Source organism: Dipodomys spectabilis, unplaced genomic scaffold (genome assembly GCF_019054845.1).
Source record: "Dipodomys spectabilis isolate Male_0828 unplaced genomic scaffold, ASM1905484v1 ptg000002l, whole genome shotgun sequence".
NCBI classification, from domain to species: Eukaryota; Metazoa; Chordata; class Mammalia; order Rodentia; family Heteromyidae; genus Dipodomys; species Dipodomys spectabilis.
In genome coordinates, this window is record NW_024870679.1 from 20,951,148 (window position 1) to 20,972,157 (window position 21,010).

At 43.1% G+C, this 21,010-nt stretch overlaps 1 protein-coding gene across 2 annotated transcripts in view; it reads left to right on the forward strand.

The window, feature by feature from the left end:
• The window catches only part of Mcoln2 (mucolipin TRP cation channel 2), a 54,596-nt gene that overhangs the window by 23,443 nt on the left and 10,143 nt on the right, over positions 1 to 21,010 (forward strand). For both annotated transcript variants that reach the window (XM_042678532.1, XM_042678541.1), the window contains 7 exons: positions 4,047 to 4,131; positions 4,240 to 4,336; positions 6,947 to 7,046; positions 15,192 to 15,304; positions 16,627 to 16,776; positions 19,159 to 19,260; positions 19,370 to 19,492. In XM_042678532.1, the coding sequence (XP_042534466.1) occupies positions 4,047 to 4,131; positions 4,240 to 4,336; positions 6,947 to 7,046; positions 15,192 to 15,304; positions 16,627 to 16,776; positions 19,159 to 19,260; positions 19,370 to 19,492 (770 nt within the window). The remainder of the gene's footprint in view (positions 1 to 4,046; positions 4,132 to 4,239; positions 4,337 to 6,946; positions 7,047 to 15,191; positions 15,305 to 16,626; positions 16,777 to 19,158; positions 19,261 to 19,369; positions 19,493 to 21,010) is intronic.

Here is a 21,010-nt window from a genome sequence, read left to right on the forward strand (position 1 = left end):
TCCAATAAACTACCAGAAAACCAGAAATGGCACTGTGGCTCAAGTGGTAGAGCGCTAGCCTTGAGCTGAGGAGCTGAGGAACAGCACCCAGGCCCAGAGTTCAAGCCCCATAACCGACACACACACACAAAAAGTCAGTGTATTAAAAAGGTATAAATATTTTAAGAAATTCTTGGTACTCGAATTTAGGCCATCTTTTCTTAGATATATTGGGTGATAATAAATATGAATTGAGTTTGGCTTCATTGAGGAGGCATTAAGGCATTATAGTTTGAGTAAGGTGAATTGATCAGTGCTCTCCCAGATTAGCTACTCAAGAAAAGTTTATATTCTTTACTAAGAGACTGTGCTAAATGCAGAGATGTGCCTACTATCCAGCTTTTCTGGGGGGTTTATATTTAGTTGCACCACTGACTTCACAGATCAAGCTAAGTGATTGCCCAGGTTCTGAGTTCAAGTTCCGGGACTAGTGCATGCACACATGTGCGCGCGCACGCGCACACACACACACACACACACACACACACACACACACACACACAACTGTTATGAATTCTGTCAAAGTATATTTCCCAATAGTTAAGTGGTTATCATTTTAATACAGGTCAGTATACTTTATCCAAAATTCTTGGAACCAGAAGTGTTTCTTTTCTTCAGATTTTGGAATTATTGCATGACAATAATGCAAAAATATCTTTGCAATGAGATTCAAATCTGAACATGAAGTTCCTTAATGTTTCATACAAATAACCAGAAAGGAATTTCATACAACATCTTTAGCCCATCTGCCTATTGACAGTTACTCATTGTGTGAGATCAGGTGTGGAATTTTCCACTTGTATCAAGTAAGTGCTCAAAAAGCTTCAGATTTTGAGAGTGTTCCAGAGGTGTTTGCCCTAAAAAGTGTTCTATTTTTGGTTATGGTTTTTAGTTTGTTACATGCTTCTTTCCATGTGGTTTTAACATGAGGCATAGTCACTGTGTCATCATTTTTCCTGTTGTTTTCAGAGTAGAGAAGATTGTTACAAGGTCAAGTAGGCTTCAGAGAATTCTGATCATGTATTAAGGAAACGAGCTCTAGAATAACAAAGTAATACAAAACTTGCACACTAAGCAAACTTATAAGGCAAGTTTTATAGAGAGTATAAAATTAATGGAACCAGAGAGGTTCTTAGGCCTCTAAATATAAGATCCCATTAAAAAAAACACCTCTACCACCCCTTCCCTAGCCCACATTCACCACAGTGGGATTTTAAAAACTATACAATTGGATCGAGTCACTTCCTAGTTTCAAATTATTATTATTATTACTGTTATTGTTATTGTTGTTATTAGTGTTATTATTATTGGTACTGGAGCTGAACTTAGGGCCTCTCATGTTCCCTTGGCATTGTTGCTCAAGGTTGGTGCTCTACTGCTTGAGCAACTGCCCTACTACTGTGTTTTTGTTGGCTAATTGGAAATAAAAGTCTCATAGACTTTTCTGCCCAGGCTGACTTTGAACCAAGATCCTCAGATCTCAGACTCCTGAGTAGTGAGGATCACAAGCATGAGCTGTTAATGCCCAGCTCTAGCTTCAAAATCAGTGATGGCTTCTCATTCAGGTTGAAATCATGTAAACATGTGTCTATGGAAGCTGACCACTTAGCTGCTACACCAAGCTCTTCACAGTTGCAATCCTGGTTCTCTGTTCTGCCATCCTTTCTGTTACTGGAACAAGCCACGCTCTGTTTGCTCGGATTCCTTACTGCTTGCTTGGAGGCCTGGAGTGTCCTGCTCCTTTCCTCCATACCCCCACTGGTTCATTTCTCTTCAGCAACTTCAGCATCTTGAGTGTTCCTCTCTGGTCACCTTTCCTCAAGTGACTTTATTCTGTTAACTGACCTTCATTCCATCTTCACCATCTTTACTTCTCACACTGGACTTCTCTTGTGTCATGTTTTTGATGGATTGTTTAGCTTCCCCACAAGATGAGCTCCATGCTGTGCCTGTCTTGTTCATTGCTTTACCCTCAGTGCCTAGTACAGGGCCTGGCTTGTTTCAGCAAATATTCCCTGAAGAAATGAATGAGTGTTAAGGAGGGAGCCTAACTCTTCAATGTTTTAAAAGCCAGGCTTTTAGACATGGTGGTGGCATATACCTGTAACTTCTGCCACTCGGGAGGTAGAGGCAGGAGAAAGCAGAATTTGAGGCTAACCCTGACAAACAGAGACTTTGTCTCAAAAACAACATATAAAACCACATGGGCTGGAAGAGGGGCCTGGCTCAAGGGACAAAGTGCTTGTCTGGCATCCACATGGCCTTGGGTTTGATCCTCAGTACTAAAACTACACATATGCTCAGAAGTCACTCCCCAGGGAAACAGGATCTGGAACCAAAAAACCAGGTAGATTTAAGTGTTGGATAAACACAAACTACTTGTGTGGCATTAAGGAAGCTTCCTGCCTTGTTTTGTTCATCTGTAAAGGGTAACCATGGTACTTATCTCACAAAGTCACTTTGAAGATCAAACAGAATGGTGCAATAAATGAGAAGACGCAGAAGACTCTCGCACACTGCCTACAGGGTACTGTGTGTACTGGAGTGTCCTGAGATCCTGGAGGGCCCTGGCTTCTCCATGCCACACACTGACCCAGGAAGGCACAGGCTAGCCTGAGGGGGTCTGCCAAGTGCATCTCACACGAGTTCTGCCACACATGTTCCTGACCATGGCAGAGGTGCACCTGCAGCCTTCCTGCCTTCCTGCTCCAGAAGGCACCAGTGTTGAGCCACACAGTAATAAAATAAACTTCGTGGGAGGTTCGTTCTCATTAATGCTATGTATAAATGTTTCTCCTGAATGCCATCATGCTGTTTCTTTAAATTCTTCAGTGTGCATATCTTCCACACAAGACCATCTCCCTGTAACCACTGTCTGGTACTCAAAATGATGAGTTAACACTACAATCTACAAGCCTTCTCCACACATCATTTGCTGTCCTTTGGCTCTTTAAAACCAAACCATATTTTGCCCCTACCCTCTCCAGTTAGGATCACATATCAAAATGAGCTATCACATCTTGATCTTTTCATCTGGACTAAGATAAAGTTACTTGAATATGTATTTCTTTCTTTTATGATGTTGAGTTTTTGTGTGTGCCAGTCCTGGGGTTTGAACTCAGGGCCTGGATGTTATCCTTGAGCTTCTTTGCTCAAGACTGACAGACGGCCCTCTACCACTTGAGCTACAGTTCTAATCTTGGCTTTTCTGGGAGTTAATTGGAGATAAGAATCTCAGGGGCTTTCCTGCCTGGGGCTGGATTTAAACCATGATCCTCAGATCTCAGCCTCCTGAATAGCTAGAATTATAGGAGTGAGCCACTGGGTGCCTGACTGATCTTGAATTTTGTGTGTGTGTGTGTGTGTGTGTGTGTGTGTGTGTGTGTGTGTGTGTGTGTGTGTGTGTGTGTGTGTGTGTGATGGGGGAGGAGGGACTAAGGATTGTACTGAGGGCCTGCAAATGCTAGGTAAGTGCTCTGCCTTTTTTTTTTTTTTTTGGGTCTGGTCGTGGGCCTGAACTCTGGGCCTGGGCGCTGTCCCTCAGCTCTTCAGCTCAAGGCTAGCGCTCTACCACTTGAGCCACAGCACCACTTCCAGTTTTTTTCTTTTTACTTATGTGGTGCTGAGGAATCGAACCCAGGGCCTCATCCATGCAAGGCAAGCGCTCTACCACTGAGCCACCTTTCCAGCCCCCAAGTGCTCTGCCTTTTAAGCCATGCCCTCCACATAATCTTGACAAATACAATTTTGACTGTCTCTTACTATGAGGGAGCATTGCTATTTCCTCATGCATTTGGGGCAGGGGTACCACAGAAGCTCTGTGTCCTCAGTTCATCTTGTGACTGGCATGTCAGCTTTGCTCACTGAAAAGTCTTCATTTTCTTGTTGTATATAATTAGTATTTTTCTGGGGAGATATTTGGAAACTTTCTACATATCTCACTACTTTGCCTGTCTGTTTTGGCCTTGAAATGTGAAGTAGTCTTTGTTTGTTCTTCCACGCCTTAGGCTGCATTCACTTAGACCTGCAGGCTCTCTTGAATGGGCCCGAGGACTGGAAGCAACTCCCTTTCTTCAAACTGGAATTTTATCGGTAAGTACATGCTCAAGTCCTCTCTCCCAGGAGAGAAGAGTTGGGTGAGCAAGGAGAATAGAATTGTCAGATGATGGTCACTCACATCTTTTCATATATTTTATTTAGGCTCTTACAAGTTGAAATCTCCTTTCACCTCAAAGGCATTGACCTACAGGCAATTCAGTCCCGCGAGTTACCAGATTGTTATGTCTTTCGAAATAAGGCAAGTATCGTGTGTGTGTGTGTGTGTGTGTGTGTGTGTGTGTGTGTGTGTGTTTGCGTGCACGCATGCACATGCATAGGGCATAGATGCTGTACCTTAGATATTTTTGCTCAAGGCTGGAACTCTACCACCTGAGCCACAGCTCCACTTCTGGCTTTTTGGTAGTTAATTGTAGATAAAGAGTCTCATGGACTATTTTTTTGTACGTTTTGTGATTGTAAAAACGCTGTACAGAGGGGTTACAGTTACATGAGCATGGTAATGAGTACATTTCCTATGGAGCATTGTTGCCTCCTCCTTTGTTTTTTCCTCCCACCCCTTCCCTCCCACCTCTACAACTTCCTCCCTACCCTCGCCCCCCACAAAGTTGTAAAGTTCGTTTTCAACATAGAGTCTTATACATCTCATTGTTACAATGGGTCAACCTGTATCCCTATTTAAGCATTTTGTTTTTTCCCTTCCCCTCTCCAAATTAAAAAAGTGTATATATAAAATGCAGGGCACCGAAATCAAATACAGTGAAAACAGGGGTTATATGTGGGGAGAGGAACATGCCAAAGAAACAACAACAACAAATCACATAGTACATTATAATTACATTATAAGCAATACCAAGAAAGAAAAAACCATGGCTTCAAAAACCACAATCCTTAGATCTCTGCCTACTGAGTAGTTAGGATTACAGGCGTGAGCCAGCTAAATGCCCAGCTAAATGTTTGCTTCACTAGGTTTTCATATTCCCTTTCCTATTCATTTCACTTTACATATTCTTCCGTACCGCTTTAGTAGGTAAAAAGTGGAAATCACACCATCCTAGATTTGGTCATGTTTACTAATCATTTGCGGTGTCATTGTTCCAGAGAGCCTGCTACTTCTGTAGATGGGAACAAGTAGGTCCCAATTTTTACAGACCAGATGTATGACTTGAAACAGTTTTCAGAATTGCCATTAGCCTCCCATTCCTCTATGACATCATGACGATGCTTTTTTCCAGCTCTGGAAGAAGGTTTGCCTTGACAATTTGGAACCTCAACGTTGAAACTACTCAGCTCAGTCCGAAGGCCTGCGAAGGCCTGCGTGTGCGGAAACAGTTTTCTCTTCATTGTTTGGGCAGGAAGCACAGGCATTAAGGCTGCCCATCTGCAAGCTGCCTTCCTGATCTTCTGCAGTTTCTGTTGCCTTTCTTTTTTTCTTTCTTTCTTTGTTTCTTTTTCTCTGCTGCTATAACAGAATATGACAGATTAGGTGATTTACAAACAAGAGAAGTTCACGTCCCCTCCAGTTCTGGAGACTGGCAGGCCAAGACCAAGGTGCTGCTTCTGGGGGAGGCTTTCTAGTCATGTCATAGCAAGACCTCGCTGTCTCTTAGTAGGCCTCACCTCCCCATCCAGTTTGCATTGGGAGTGGGGGGACACATTGAAATTGCAGTATGTGACATTGGTGGCTGAGGAGACGGAGGTTAACCTCCCTGGGTGAGCAGCAGCGCTGGGAATGCCTAGTGTGATGAGAATAGGGACAGGAGAGGAGGAGGAGTGAGCGCCCAAAGTCAAGGGCATTGATGGCTTTGTTCATAATTTGGTCGACAGTGTGCCTTAAGTCAGATGCTCTGGATTCTTCCTTCCTTCCTTCCTTCCTTCCTTCCTTCCTTCCTTCCTTCCTTCCTTCCTTCCTTCCTTCCTTCCTTCCTTCCTTCCTTCCTTCCTGCCTTCCTGCCTTCCTGCCTTCCTTCCTTCCTTCCTTTCTTTCTTAAAATTTTGTCCTTTATATTTTGCTCTACTTAAAGTTCTGAAGGCTTAAGGGAAATACTTCAGGGGGCTCTTCTAGGGGAAAGTGTTTGGCAGTGTCAGCAGAGACCTGTGCTAGCTGCCCTGCATAGAGAAATGGGGCTGGTGGAGTTTAACTCTTTGGATGTCTGGTTTGGTCTTCGTGATGTTGTTGGATTGCAATAACATGACTTGTTTTCAGCAGTACTCAGAGAGGTGTGAAGTGGATCACCCCACATCCAGCTCTCTGAATCTTTTTAGCTGTGAAATCTTGGAATTGTTTTAATAGGTCCACCCTATGAACAACTCAGTATGCAGCTTATATCACCTGTAAACTTTACATGATTCAGATGATTAATTTAGCTTTTTAATGTGGAAGGGTTAAAGACAATTGACTATCTTTGTTTGGAATAATTCTGCCATTTCCAAAAGCATTGTACATAGCTCTGGAAGCAAACAGAGTTTTCAGACTAATAAAAACCTAAGTTTTTATATCCAAAGACTGAATTGATAGAAGGTGTCCTTCAGTTCCATTCAGTAGAATAATTAAGGGCAATGGGTTCTCTTGTCAAAGATTGGTGCATTCTTATTTTAGTTCCTGGGACTGGTCAGCTACGTTGCTCTAGGATTCCTCTAAACTAGAGAGCTGAAATCCTAAATTTGGTAGGGCATCCTGTATTTACCCTGCAAACTTTTCTTCATTAATAAAACTGTGAAGAAATCCCATAACGGAGACATTCTCATCAGTATGATTCTCTTTGGATCAGGCTGAGTTTTAAAGCATAGTTGCTCTAATGTGTCTTATCTTTTGCTGAGCTATAATCTCTCACTCTCCTTGTATCTCCAGATTACCTTCGATAATAAAGCTCATAGTGGCAAAATCAAAATCTACTTCGACAGTGACGCCAACATTGAGGACTGTAGAGCCTTGAACATATCTGGATCCAGTGAGTATGCACCATACCTGGCCCTGTGGCCCAGGGGATGTTTGTTTGTTTTTTTTGTTTTTTTGTTTTGTTTTTCTAACACTGTATTTTGGAATTTGGAGGATTTAATTGGCTGGTCTACATGGTAATAGGAAAAAAGAGTTCTGGAAAGCCATATTGAATATGAGATTACATGGAGCATGTTCACAGCTATGTACTTTTGTTTAATACAGCAAAACATTTATTACAGCAAACATTTATTACATATCTCTTGGAAGAGGTAGTAGGACTGGGAAGTTAGGAATACAGGTGTTTGGTTCCTGGGTTTATTTGCCATGCCTGGAATCCTGAACACTTTCCTTTCTTTTTTCCTTCCTTCCTTCTATTTCTTCTTTTTCCTCTCGTTCCTTTGTGCATATTCTGGGGCTTGAACTCAGGGCCTGGAGCTGTCTCTGAGCTTTTTTGCTTAAGGCTAGTGCTCTACCACTTGAGTAGCAGCTTTACTCCGGCTTTTTGGGAGGTTAATTAGAAATATAAGTCTCATAGACTTTCCTGCCCAGGCTGGCTTTGGATGTAATCCTCAGATCTCAATCTCCTGAATAGCTAAGATTACAGGCATGAGGCACCTGGCTTGACTATATTTCTCAAGTTCTCTGTTTCAGAATCTTTCTGTATGAAATGAGGGTAATAATGCTACCTAGCAGGTATAATAATTCCTTCCAGTGTGCTGAATATGAAATCAGCTAATATGAAAGCAAAGCACCATGAGCAAGGTGGGCACCTGTGAATTGCTGGGCTCTTTGAAGCAAGGAGCAATGTTTTGGAGAGGTGGCCATGTTGTTGAGTCTCTGTATGATATGGGTTGGGTAAATGGAGGGAGTGCACAAAAGTTCTGAGGGACAAGAAAACAGAGGACAAATCTAGAGACAGAAGCAGGAAATGTAGGATGATTCTTGGAGAGAACATGTTTTGATCTAAGCCTTTGACAGTAGACAAGAATGAAGGCCTTAGAGTCAGAGTACTGTCTGTACAAATGTGCAGCAGAGGACTTTGTAATCCACACAGTTAAAATGGCTACATGGATCTTGTTCTGTTTACCTAAGGAGAGTTTCAGCCATGGAAATGATGGATAGTCAATATTTTTTATTTGATAAGCTTTAAGTAATAAACTTCCCTCTGGCCAGATTCTCAGAATAAAATAAAATGTAATATGTCAGTGGTTTGTAGTTTGAATCAAATTTGTTTTCAATTGGGTCTGACTTGTGTCTTTCTACCTTTTGGTTGTATACTATAGCCTAATTATTTTGATTTTTTAAAAAAAAATTTGTGTTAGAATACACAGTTTTGGTTGTCTGTGAAAAGTGGTTTCTCTCTTATAGACACGTTTCTCTCAGACCCCAAATCAAGCCCAAGTATAGACTTCAGATATTTTCTATGAGAAGAACTAGCTCTTGTCGCATATAAAATGTCATTGTGTGATCAAATGATGGAATCAACTGGTTGATTAAACTTGTTGCCAGAGCAGTAGTTGGGATCTCTGGCTCCCTCTTGTGGCCAACAGGAAGAAATACAAACCTCTCCAAAGGCTAAGAAAAGTCACTAACATGTTTATGCTCATCACTAGAATGTATTTAAAGTGAGGGACAGGAAAGCCTTAAGGCTGAAGTTTAGAAACCAGTTTGGGAACTAGGTTTTTGCCCTTGTAGGTGTATCTGTTTGGTGGGCTGATAGAACCCTGGCTTTGGGGAAACTGAGACAAAGGCAGGGCCAGCCCCTAGTGGGTTCCTTCTGCCATTTCCAAAATGTTCTGAGGTCTTTTCCCGACCCTACAGCTTCTTGTACCCTTATACAACCTCAAAGCAAAGATTTCTTCTCACTTGCAAATCTCATCTGGCCTTTGATGACTGTGGCGTATGTTCCTATTTACTTCGTCTAGCTTGAATTTATAAGCACAGTAGTTTGTTTGGTTTGGAGGACATTCCTATAGAGTAACAGTTTCTGTGGAGTAAGAAAGTCATTACTTTGTTTCTAAAAATACTTTTTTTTTTTAACACACCAAACTAGTCTTTTCAATAATTCAAGGGAAAAAATAAAACAGAACAAACAAAATCCAAGTACCAATGGCTCCTGGTAGTAATCCTTGCGATTGAAAAGACTGAAATCTGGAGAATAGCAGATCAAAACCATCCTAGGCAGAAAAGTTTATTAGATTGCATCTCGAAGCAAACAAGCAAACAACTGAAAAAAATACAACTCAGGTTGGAGGTGTGACTCAATTGGTAGATTGCAGCTGAGTAAGCAAGCTGCCTGCATGAAGCCTTGTTCAAACCTTGATACTGCCAGAAATGAAAAACAAAACAAAGCTGATTAAAAAAGAAAAACCCCAGAATACCCTACTGGATTGTCAGTTAGGAGGGTTTATTTAGCCTTTTGGGACTATAAGTTTGCTTATCTATAAAGGACAACCAATACAAATAGTTTTAGAGATTTCTGTTCTAGGTATTGGTCAGAAAGAAAAAGTGCCCCATGCTGTTGCATTTCATAAGATTTTGGCCCTATCTTCCCTTATTTCCTCAGGCCCCTGGTCCACAGGTCCAAGGAAAGTTATTTGTTTTGGAAAAGTCCTTTTGTTATGTACAAATGAAATTCAGCACAGCTTGAGTTTTCTTAAATCCAAAATGGCTAGAGATAAATTCCAGTACCATTTCACCTGCCCTCAGGACTTGTGGGAGGTAGGGGCTGTCTGTCTCTTGCCTTCCCTGCTTTGTAGCTGAGGCTTCTGAAGCTTAGAAGAGTTAAATCAGTGGCTTGATGAGTTCCAGCTCTGCTCATCACCTACCACTTTTTCCTCTGTCCTTCATCCAGGGTGGCTCATTGAACAATGGGAACTGTCTGGCATTTTCTCAGATGCCTTTCCAGCTAGGTGTTGCTGATTGTGCGGCGCACAAATACACCTGAAGCACATGTGTCCCCAGGCTTGTATCCTTGTGGTGAACCCCACAAAAAGAATGCAAAATGGGAAACCGGAGACAGAACAAAAATATTGATTATTAAGCATAGGGCAAAACATTAAAGGCAGAACCTCTTTGTAGAGAGAAACTCCAGGTTAGTCATTAAAGGGACAATTCCAAAGATAAAGCCTTGAAGTAAGTTAAGGGGTTAAACACGGGGTTACTGGAATTCAGTAAATAGTAGTAAGACAATCAGTATCCGCCATAAGGAGGGAGTGGGGACTCACCAGGCCAGAGGTGACACCGAAGGCTCAGTGACCTGAATAACCGGAATCAAGCCTTCCCTCCACAGATTCTGAGAAATGGGTGAGAGGTGAACCAAGCATAACCACCAAATTCCTGCTACCTGCACAATTCTCGCTTCTGTACCCCAGCTTGCTTGCTCTGGTTTATTGCAAAAATGGCACCTGTGTGTGGTGTGTGCCCTTAAATACTCGGCAGGTCCGCATGTGGGGGCTACGCTCCAAAGCTCTGCAAATTGGAGGCAGTTGCTATGGGGCAATAAAGGCTCCTAGCCTATTGACTGAGTGTTGGGGTGTCCCGTTGGGTACAACACTCCCCTGGACTTTCTTGCCCACCTGTTTCCTGAGATCATCTTCGAATTCTCAAACATGGATGCTCCCACCCCCATCCTCTCTAGGCTGCTGGTTCTCTGTGTATCTGTCCACATCGATGGCTTCAGTCATCACCAAGATACCCTGGCATGATTGTCCAGCTTGAACTCAGTTTACCCAAGATAGGAGCCAGTCTCGGTTGTCTTTTTCTCTAGGTCCAATTGGGAGCAGGGTGTGACTCTTACACTTTCATCTCTAACTCTGTTTTCTCCTCTTTCTCTGCTTCTGACTTGGTCTAGATTGTCTTAAATTCTCTTGGAGATGATTCAGTGGTCTTCTCATATTCTGTGTGAAGCTCTTCTCTTATTTGTGAGCATGAGGAAAGCTTGTTATAAAAACCACAATGTCATATTTGTACCCTGCTCAGGGCCCTGGTGTCATACTGCCAACCATGGTGCAAAGATGGATATTGAATGATAAAATACTGAGCACAGTTGAACACTGGTGGCTCATACCTATAATCTTAGCTACTCAGGAGTATGAGATCCAAGGATTGCAGTTCAAAGCCCGCCCAGGCAGGAAAGTCTATGAGACTCATTTCCAATTAAGCAGAAAAAAACCCCTGGAAGTGCAGCTGTGGCTTAAGTAGTACAGTGCTAGCCTTGAGTATAAAAGCTCAGTGTATAGGGCCCGGATGCCCAGGACAGACAGACAGATACACACAACACACATATTCACACACACACACACACACACACATATACACATACACACACTCGAGCACAATACGTGTCTGGTATTATTTTCCTAGGGCTTCTCTAGGAAAGAACTTGTGTCATCTTCACAGTAGGCCTATGATATGGATTTCATTATTATTGCCACTTTCCAGATGAGGAAATGGAGACTCAGAAGTTAAGCAGCTTTCCTGATGCTCCCCACCTTCTGAGTGTACCCAGGCTATGGGGCTCCAGATGCCATGTCCCCCCCACCCACCCCCGTACTGTCCTGTGTCGGTACTCCATCCTGTGATGTCTCTGAGGATGTCATTGTGAAGTTCAGTGGCTGGCACACAGAGGAGAATGAACGGGATCAACCATGTGTATAGTCATGGGCTATGAAAGAATATAGGTGGGACTAACAGAGATGGGAGTTTTGTTCAGATTTTTAATCTGAAACCTGATGATGAAACAAATAATTGGAACCTATTGTGTGGAGGGAAGAGCTGCTGTTTTCTGTCAGAGAAACCAGGTGTGCCAAGTCCCTGAGGCACAAGCAAGGACTGCAAGGGAGAGAGAGAAAGTGGGAATCGGGCAGGTGAGAGTATTTGGAGCGTGGGATGGCGCTATGAGGTCTGCGAGATACTAAGACTACAGGCCCATCTCTCTCTGACACAATCTCCTTGGGACTATGTATTTCAAATACATACATACAGCCATAGGGCTTTGAACTAAGGGTCTGAGTGCTGTCCAGGAGCTAGAGCTCTATCACTTGAGCCACAGTGCCACTTCCAGTTGGTTGACTTTTTCACTTAAGGCTGGTACTCTACCACTTAGGCCATAGCTTCATTTCTTGCTTTTCATGGTTAATTGGAGATAAGACTCTCACTTTTCTGCCTGGGATAGCTTCAAATCATGACCTCAGACTCCTGAGTACCTGGGATTACAGGTGTGAGCCTGCACCTGGCTCAGTGTGGCAGACTTGAATTGCAGACTGGATGTCTGTAGTTAATGTTTTTAAGTAAAGCATCTCAGAGTATGTTAGAGGTTTTAACCTTTTGAATAGAGAAAAATGGGTCACATTCTACTTAATTGTGTTCTACAGTAAAGATTTTTTTTTTCAGGTAAGGGGTAGGTTTATTCAGTAGACCTGCTGGGACCAGGCCAGGCTGGCACTCCACCTGGCTGGGCAAGGCCTGGGAAAGAGAGAGGAAAGAGCTAGAAAAGAGCAGTGAGGGAGCTTCTGGGCCTGGGCTAGGCCTTATCTAGGGTATGGGCGGAGAAAGGTGTGGCCACATCAAATTCAGATGTGACCTCTTCCAGGTGTCCCAGTTGCCTAGGTAACGCAGGTACTAGGTGGAGACTTTGCTGCAAGGAGGGTGGAGTCTGCTCGCCATCCAGGATTGGACCTTACATTCCAGCCTTTTAATAATCATGAAATAGAGTGCAGATTCTCTCTGGCTACTTCCTGCTGACAAGGGGCGTCGACAATAGGAGTAAAAGGCTGGAATTTGGTCCCCTCCCAGAAAAGGCAGTGAGCAGCAGCTGTCCCTTGGTGGCATGAGTCCTTAGATGAAGTCTGGAGAAGTCTCATGAGCATTGAGGGGCTGGAAAAAAAAATACTAGAGAGCAAATAAATGGCAAGAGGAAGGACTTGGGGCTGAAAGTGTTGGTAGAAATGTCCCTAGCTACTTCTGACATCTGGCGACTAGGTAGAGAAGTCAGGTGACAAAGGCAAGAATATAAATTCCTGTTCGGTTAATAGGTAGACAGGTATAGACATTGGATGGGCAGGCTTCTTACTTCCACTGACCTCCCGGCTCTGGTTAATTTGGAAAGGGCAGGCACAAAATAGCTGATGTGACATCATCTCCTCTTACTCTTCTCCATGTTCCCTTGTTCCCCAGACTGGCTGAGTCTAGGCGCTCGTTGCTAGGATGGCTTGTCCCAGTTGGTATTCAAGGAGGTTTGAACTCAAGGCCTGGGCATTGTCCCTGAGCACTTCTGCTCAAGGCTAGTGCTCTACCACGTTGAGTTACAATAGCACTTCCAGTGTTTGTTTGGCTGGTTAGAGATAAGAGTCTTGAGCCATGCTTCCAGCCTGGCTCTTTGCAGGTTAGTTGGGAGATGGAGTCTTAGGGATTTTTCAGCCCAGGTTGGCTTTGAACTGAAATCTTTGCCACAAAAGCCCTTTATTATTTCCAATTAAAGCAACAAGGAGATCAAGTAGAATAAGTAGAGCTTACCTGGCTCTTATCAAGAATTGACCGACAAATATTCTGAAATGACAAAACTCATGAGATGTGATGAGAATTTTAGCACAGATATGCCCAGTATTTTAGAACCATGTAGTCAGTAGAATACACAACACAAAACAAAAAAGGAAACTCAAAATCTAAAATTTTGACAACAATGTTTAGACATCTTTGCTAACAAAGCATATCAGATGGTTGGGCCTCAGTTACCAGGGCCTGTGAAAAGAGCAACTTGTTAGCAAGGCACCTTAGAATAGCTGGATGGAGTAGCAAGCTTGGTGGAAGGTTAAGGGTCAGATGGGGCCAAACCCTTAACCCACCACGTGGCCAAGGTGGTGAACTCAAGACAGCAAATTTCTGAAAAAAATGCAAAGAAAGCCTGAACACATAGATCAAGCCTACATTGGCTAGCCTTTGAGGGGGAACCTGGCGGGGGGTCCCCGGGACCCAGCCTGCATTGCACTCTTCAGGGCACAAGCCAAAATGTAGAAAAGAGAAAGGGAGAGATAGGGAAAGTTGGACATGAATGGCAGAGAGAGAGCAAAGAGAACCTGAAAGTAAACAGACTTCTGACCATTTACCATTGCAGTGGCAAAAACTGTCTACATCTGAGAATGGCATAAAAATGAGGCGCTCTGGCTTTCCAGGGAAAGCAGGAGGCATTTCAAAGGGGTTTCATGGCTCAGGCATCACTTGCAGCACCCCATTAAATGAGTAGGAGAGTCAGTCTGGTGAGTGAAGGAGAGCTGACCAGGCAGAAGCGGCGTCCCGACTTCCCCCAGAGCCCTCTAGAGAGAAATGGCCAAGCCCCCAAAACCAAGCGTCCTCGGCTTCAGAGGTGACCAGTCTTTCAGCTAAAAGCCATAGGAGCTCTCTGGCGTGGCGCCATGTCTGGAAGAGACTGAGCAACAGAGAGGCGTAGAGAGTAGTTTCACTCACCAGAGTAGAGAAGTGGTGTGGACGTGGATGTGAAGGCAGCAATGGTATCGATGCGCTGTGTCTGCAGCAGACAGACCGGTTTGCAAAAGGCTGTCAGAACTGTGGGTATTCCTCAGAGCAAAAAGGGAAAAACAAACAGAAAAAGAAAAAAGAGGAAAAAAACCAGAGAGGAATCCCAGCTATCCTGACTTTAAGCCCTTTATCCGAGTCACGGCACCAATTATGTTAGGTTTTTAAAAAAGAGGTAGCTGAGTAAGAACAGTACCACGCATGCTATTCAGGTAAGGGGTAGGTTTATTCAATAGACTTTCTGGGACCAGGCAAGGTTGGCACTCCACGCGGCTGGGAAAGGCCTGGGAAAGAGAGAGAGCTGGGAAAGAGAGAGGAAAGAGCTAGAAAAGAGCAGAGAGAGCAGAGAGCTACAGTAAAGATTTATAAATGCATCTTTTTGTGTATTTATTGACAATTCGTATATTTTCAAATGCATTCCTGTTCACCGCAGAGACTGGATTTACCTTATTTGTGGACCTGGGAATGAATGTAGTGTGAGTTGTTTCTGATACTTACCATTTCCTTTTAGCTACAGACAAAACGTTTTTCTCATTTACAGTTCCTTTCAGCTAGCCATTTTGCTTGAAGATGATTCTCAGTGTAGGTGTGTTTAACATGTGCTTTCTGTTTTGTTCTTCAGTTCAGAAAAATACTCAGTATGTCCTGCTCTTTGACGCATCTGTCATTGCCATTTGCCTGGCATCTCTTATCTTGTGCACAAGATCCATTGTTCTTGCTCTGAGGTTACAAAAGGTAAGCCTGTCTGCGTTTACCCCCTCCCTCTTAGTCTCCACCTCAAGGCTCTCTGACCGATATTGGGCTACTCTGGCCTTCTGGTACCCTTGGACACACTTAAATTCCTTTAAGTGATGGCCCTATATATGAAGCCCTATATGAGGCCCTATATAAAGCACTTCAAGCACAGGAAGTAAGAAAAGGGCTCTGGGTGTGTCAGGGCAGACCAGATAATTTACCTGCTTAAGTCTGAGCTAGGGAGTACATCCAGGTGCTTCACAGTGAGTGGTGAACTCTTGATCTTTTGGATGTTTCTAGAATAAATGATATTCTTTTAGCTGCAGGAATTATCTCAAAAGAAAAGTAACAGCATGTCTTCAAATCAGAGTTCATTTTGACAGGAAAGGACAGACTCTAATGAACTTAAAATACTTTAATTCTATATTTAAAATAGTTGAAAAATTCTTCTCAAATTTCATCTGACCTTTTAACCTTTGGGGCTCCTATGAATCTATGCTTCAGCTCCCCACCGATCTTCTTCCAGCTGTGGCATTCATGTGAAGTCCTACGAATCAGAGGAAATGGGAAGTTGTGGGAATGCCATTGTGTAGCAAGGAAATAGTCTATACCTATTTTCCTTGATGGAGGACTTTGGTCAAGCTGATTTGTAAATATCTACCCACTTCTCTTGTCTGCCTCCAACCTTCTTTTATTTGTGCCCATACTGGGGCTTGAACACAGGGTCATGTGCTCTTGATTAGCCTTTCCACTTAAGACAAGTGCTCTGCCACTTGAGCCACATCTCTACTTGTACTTTTTTGCTGCTTAATTGGGCATAAGAATCTCATGGACTTTTCCTGCCCAGCGATCCTCATATCTCAGCCACCTGAGTAGCTACAGGGATGAGCCACCAATGCCTGGCTCTTCCAACCTTCTTGATATTCTGAGTCCAAAGTTCAGGTCCTGTTTCTTCCAGAGAGAGGGAGACAACAAGGAGAGTACCTCCTCAGGTCCAGGCTTAGACTCTGTACCTCAGTTCCCTTAACTGGGTGACAGGGCTTGCTAGCACCTAGTTTATAGGGTGCTGTTGGTTCAAATGAATTGAAAACATAAAGTATGTGGGAGATACCACGAGTTAGCTGGTGAGCATCAGTTAGAGTCAGAGCATGGGCATTTCATTTTTAGTTTGATTAGCAGGTGCACACATGATAAAGGAAAGTTTATTTCACATGTGTGAAATGATCCATCCATCTGGAAAAGGTAACACAGGGAGAAGCACTGCCTCTCCTTCCAGAGGGCTGGGTGGTTCATAAGAAAGAATTTTTGAATATTTGCTGCAGAGACTTGAAACCTTCTTCCTGGAGAAGTACAAGCGACGTGTGTGTGATGCTGACCAGTGGGAGTTCATCAGCGGGTGGTATGTCCTGGTGATTATCAGCGACCTGATGACCATTATTGGATCCATCTTGAAAATGGAAATTACAGTCAAGGTAAGGGGCAAGACATTCAAAATCACTTGTGATTCTTCCAGGTGGCCTCAGGCATCTCCAAGGTACAATGTCCTTCCTGAGGGTAGTTTGATTCTCGGGCTTGCTCTTTCCCCATACCCACATTCTTCCCTCATACTTTCAGCTGCTTTCTTGGCTAGGGGATAAGGAAGCTGGTGGCCTGTGCCAGTCTTATAGGACCCTATAGAAAAGGTGTGGCATCTTCAGAAGAGTAACTGAAGTTCAAGTAGATTGGCTCTTGGCTTTCATGTTTGCTTCAGTTGCTGAAGGACTAAGTATCCCACAAATCAATCAGTGCCCCTGAATGTAGGTGGGCCTCAGTGGTGGCAATCTGTGACACTGGTGCCCTGATTGATGGAGGAAGGCAGGAGCATTGAGTGTCTGTATCCACAGACACTGTTGTGCAATGAGTTGATTCGATCTTGTGACTCATTTCTGATCCTCCCTCTCATGGGGTGGTCCATCATCATGAGCAGAATTCCTCACTCTACAGTGCATGCACTTCTCTGTCTCTGGCTTTCTTGTCTTCTCTGGCCCGGTTTTAACCTCCTTACTGTTTTCTTGTCTTCAGTGTTTTTGCAATTAAAAAAAAAACTTTAAAGCAGTTGTACAAAGGTGTTTCAATACAATGGGTCAGATGATGAGTACAGTGCATCCTGACCATGTCACCCCTTCCATTGCTCTCCCCCAGCTTTCCCAATCCCATCCCTACCCTCAAGTGTGTCTTTAGTCTTTTAAAATCTGTCTACACAGCTGCCACAATGACTTTTTTTCTGGAAGTGTCTGCCTTGCTGATACAAACCTGTTTACCTCCTAGGCCTTCCCTTTGGATGTGGTGGCCTCCCTGTAACAGGGCCTCCAGGGAATCCCTCTGTCTGAGCTCTGGCCCTGATGCTACTCTTCCAGGATAACTTGTTGGCTCTCAAAGTTGTGCTTCTGTTCCACCTTTTCATTTGTCTGTGAAACTTTCTTCAGCCTGTGCAACTGCAGGCCGTGGGGTCTCAAGAGTGGCAAGCTTATAACAAGCAGTACATTGTGTCTCATTGCACTTTTATTAGAAGTCTCATTGCACTTCTATTAGAGTCATAATCATCTTTTTAGTGCCACTTAGAATTTCTCTTTCTTCTCTTTCTTTCTTTCTTTCTTTCTTTCTTTCTTTCTTTCTTTCTTTCTTTCTTTCTTTCTTTCTTTCTTTCTTTCTTTCTTTCTTTCTCTCTCTCTCTCTCTCTCTTCTCTCTTTTTCCCTTTCTTTTTCTTTCCTTCTCTCTCCCTCCCTTCTCTCTTTTCTTTCTTCCTTTTTCTCTCTCTCTTTCTTACTTCTCTCCTTCCCTCCCTCCCTCTTTGCCTCCCTCTCTCCCTCCCACTCTCCTTTCTTCTTTCTTTTCTTCTTTCTTTCTATCTTTCTTTGTGGGGCTTAGCTATGGTGAATAATGATGCAATAAACATAGTTGTGCTGGTAGCATTAGTCTAGCTTTGTTTGTGATCATTTGGGTAAATGCCCAGAAGTGGGATTGCTGGGTCATAGGGGAGCTCTATGTGGAGTCTTTTGAGGAACCTCCATACTACTTTCCAAAGTGGTTGAGCAAGTTTACACTCCCACCAACAATGAATTGATTTTTTTTTAAATGCTGTTAACATATATTCTTTTTTTTTTTTTTTTGGGTCCAGTAGTGGGGCCTGAACTCTGGGCTTGGGCGCTGTCCCTCAGCTCTTCAGCTCAAGGCTAGCGCTCTACCACTTGAGCCACAGCGCCACTTCCGGCTTTTTTCTTTTTGCTTATGTGGTGCTGAGGAACTGAACCCAGGGCCTCAGGCATGCAAGGCAAGCGCTCAACCACTGAGCCATCTTCCCAGCCCACAACATATATTCTTTAATGCTTAGGTCAGAGGTAAATGCAATTTCTACTTCACAATATTGTTTGGAAAGAATCAGTTCAATCAGTTGAAATACTGAAAGGAAATGAGAAAGAAACATTTAAATTATGTCCTAAATTCTTCTTTATCTTTTAAAAAACATTTAGTTGGGGTGGGAAGGTGGCTCAGTGGTAGAGCACTTGCCTTGCATGCATGAGGCCCTGGGTTCGATTACTCAGCACCACATAAGCAGAAAAAAGCAGGAAGTGGAGCTGTGGCTTAAGTGGTAGAGCACTAGCCTTGAGCTGAAGAGGTGAGGGACAGTGCCCAGGCCCCAGAGTTCAGGCCCCACAACCGACAACAAAACAAAACAAACCCACAACCCCCCCCATCCAAACCCAAAAACAGTTGCCCCTATAAGGAAACACTCATTCCCCTCCCCCATTTGTTGAAAGAAAGTTAAATAAGTCAAGCAGACTAGAATGTTGCATTTATCTTTTTTCCCCCATAGAATCTCACAAATTATGATTTGTGCAGCATTTTTCTTGGCACATCTACGCTGTTTGTGTGGATTGGAGTCATCAGATACCTGGGATACTTCCAAGCATACAATGTAAGCATTGGGCCCCGCGAAAGAAACGCAGGGATTAAGACTCACCTCTTTGGGTTCTAGCACCCATTTTTCCATCTGGGCCATTACATGACCTTCTTTTTCTCCCCAGGTGCTCATTTTGACAATGCAAGCCTCGCTGCCCAAAGTCCTCCGGTTCTGTGCCTGTGCCGGCATGATATACCTGGGCTATACATTCTGTGGCTGGATTGTCTTAGGGCCATATCACGAGAAGGTGTGTAACTCTGTTTCTTCCTTCTGCTCTCCAGAGCCTGGGACCATCTGCAACAGGCCTCCACACTGGATTTCTTCCTTCCTCCTCCTCTCCAGCATGTACCCTTGCAGCAGCATGAGGATAGCTGTGCCTTTGATTTCTTTTCCTTTTCTTTTTCAGGATATTGAAGTGACTTTAGGATGTTGGGCCTTATTGGTTTGGTCACACATTCACTCAGATGATTGTCAGTTGAGAGATATTAGAACACAAGATCTCTTTGGTTAAAAAAATAATCCAATTACTCACACCTGTAATTAATCTTAGCTATGTAAGAGGATGGGAACAGAGGATAATAGTTCAAAGCCAGCCCAAACAGGATAGTTCATGAGACTCTTATCTCCCATTAAAGTAAAAAGTTAGAAGTGTAGCTGTGGTTCAAGTGGTAGAGCACCAGCCGTACGTGAAAAAGCAAAGCAAGAAAGTGAAGCTCTGATTTCAAGCCCCATTACTGGCAAAAATAAATAAATGCTTAAGTAAATAAGAAAGTTATTACAAGATCTTTTAGTTGGAAGACTTAGGTTTTTCATTCTTGCTAGCTACGGAGGGAGGTAAGTAAAGACTCGGCTTCGAATGACCAATTTATTTCTGATTGAAATGAAAGCACATCTTTGTAGGCGGTTATGATCAAAGCACCATCTTTGTGTCTTATTAAAGATCAAAATCTGTGTTCCACACTGTTGCTGAGCTACAGGCAGCATTGGAATCTAAGCAATGTCAAAGTGCTACTAAGATGTTCTGGTTTTGAAATGATAACATTGATTGGAAGGTAATTTATGAAATGACATAGAAATGAAAGGAGTTATTATGACTTGCAATTTTTCTTCCATGGATCCATGGCTAATGGAACAAGAAAAATTACAAAAGCCAGCAAACAGCAGTAGCTAACTCTTGTTGCTTGGGTGTTAAGCACGATGATCAGCATTGCTGCATTTTTTCTTATTCCATCCCTGTGAGTATCAAGGGCGCTGCAAGGATAAAACGGCTAAAAAAAAAAAAAAAAGAAGGCAAGAAAGCAAAGGATTGCTACTAAATTTGGGTATCATTTCAATCCTAAATTTTGAGATTGACAGCTACATTAACCAAAATATGTGGTCAAATCTGGGTTCCAGACTCCACAGAGTAAATTGAGAGTTTGAAGTTCAAACATTCTCTGCTGTCCTACTAAAATAAACATACACATTATAGCTTTCCTCTCCAAGTGTCATATTTAATAAGTCCAAAGAGAATAACAATTTTTCTTAATTGAAAAATAGGAATAATTAACAAAGTGACAACCTATGATTCAAGAGTAAACCTTGATGATATGATCAATTTTCCAATTCCATATCACTTCCTTGATGGTGACTCATGAGGAAAATATTTCTTTGAAGCTGGACACTGGGGGCTCATGCCTATAATCCTAGCTACTCAGAGGTCTGAGGACTACAGTTCAAAGCCATCCCAGGCAGAAAGACCATGAGACCATGAGACTCTTATCTC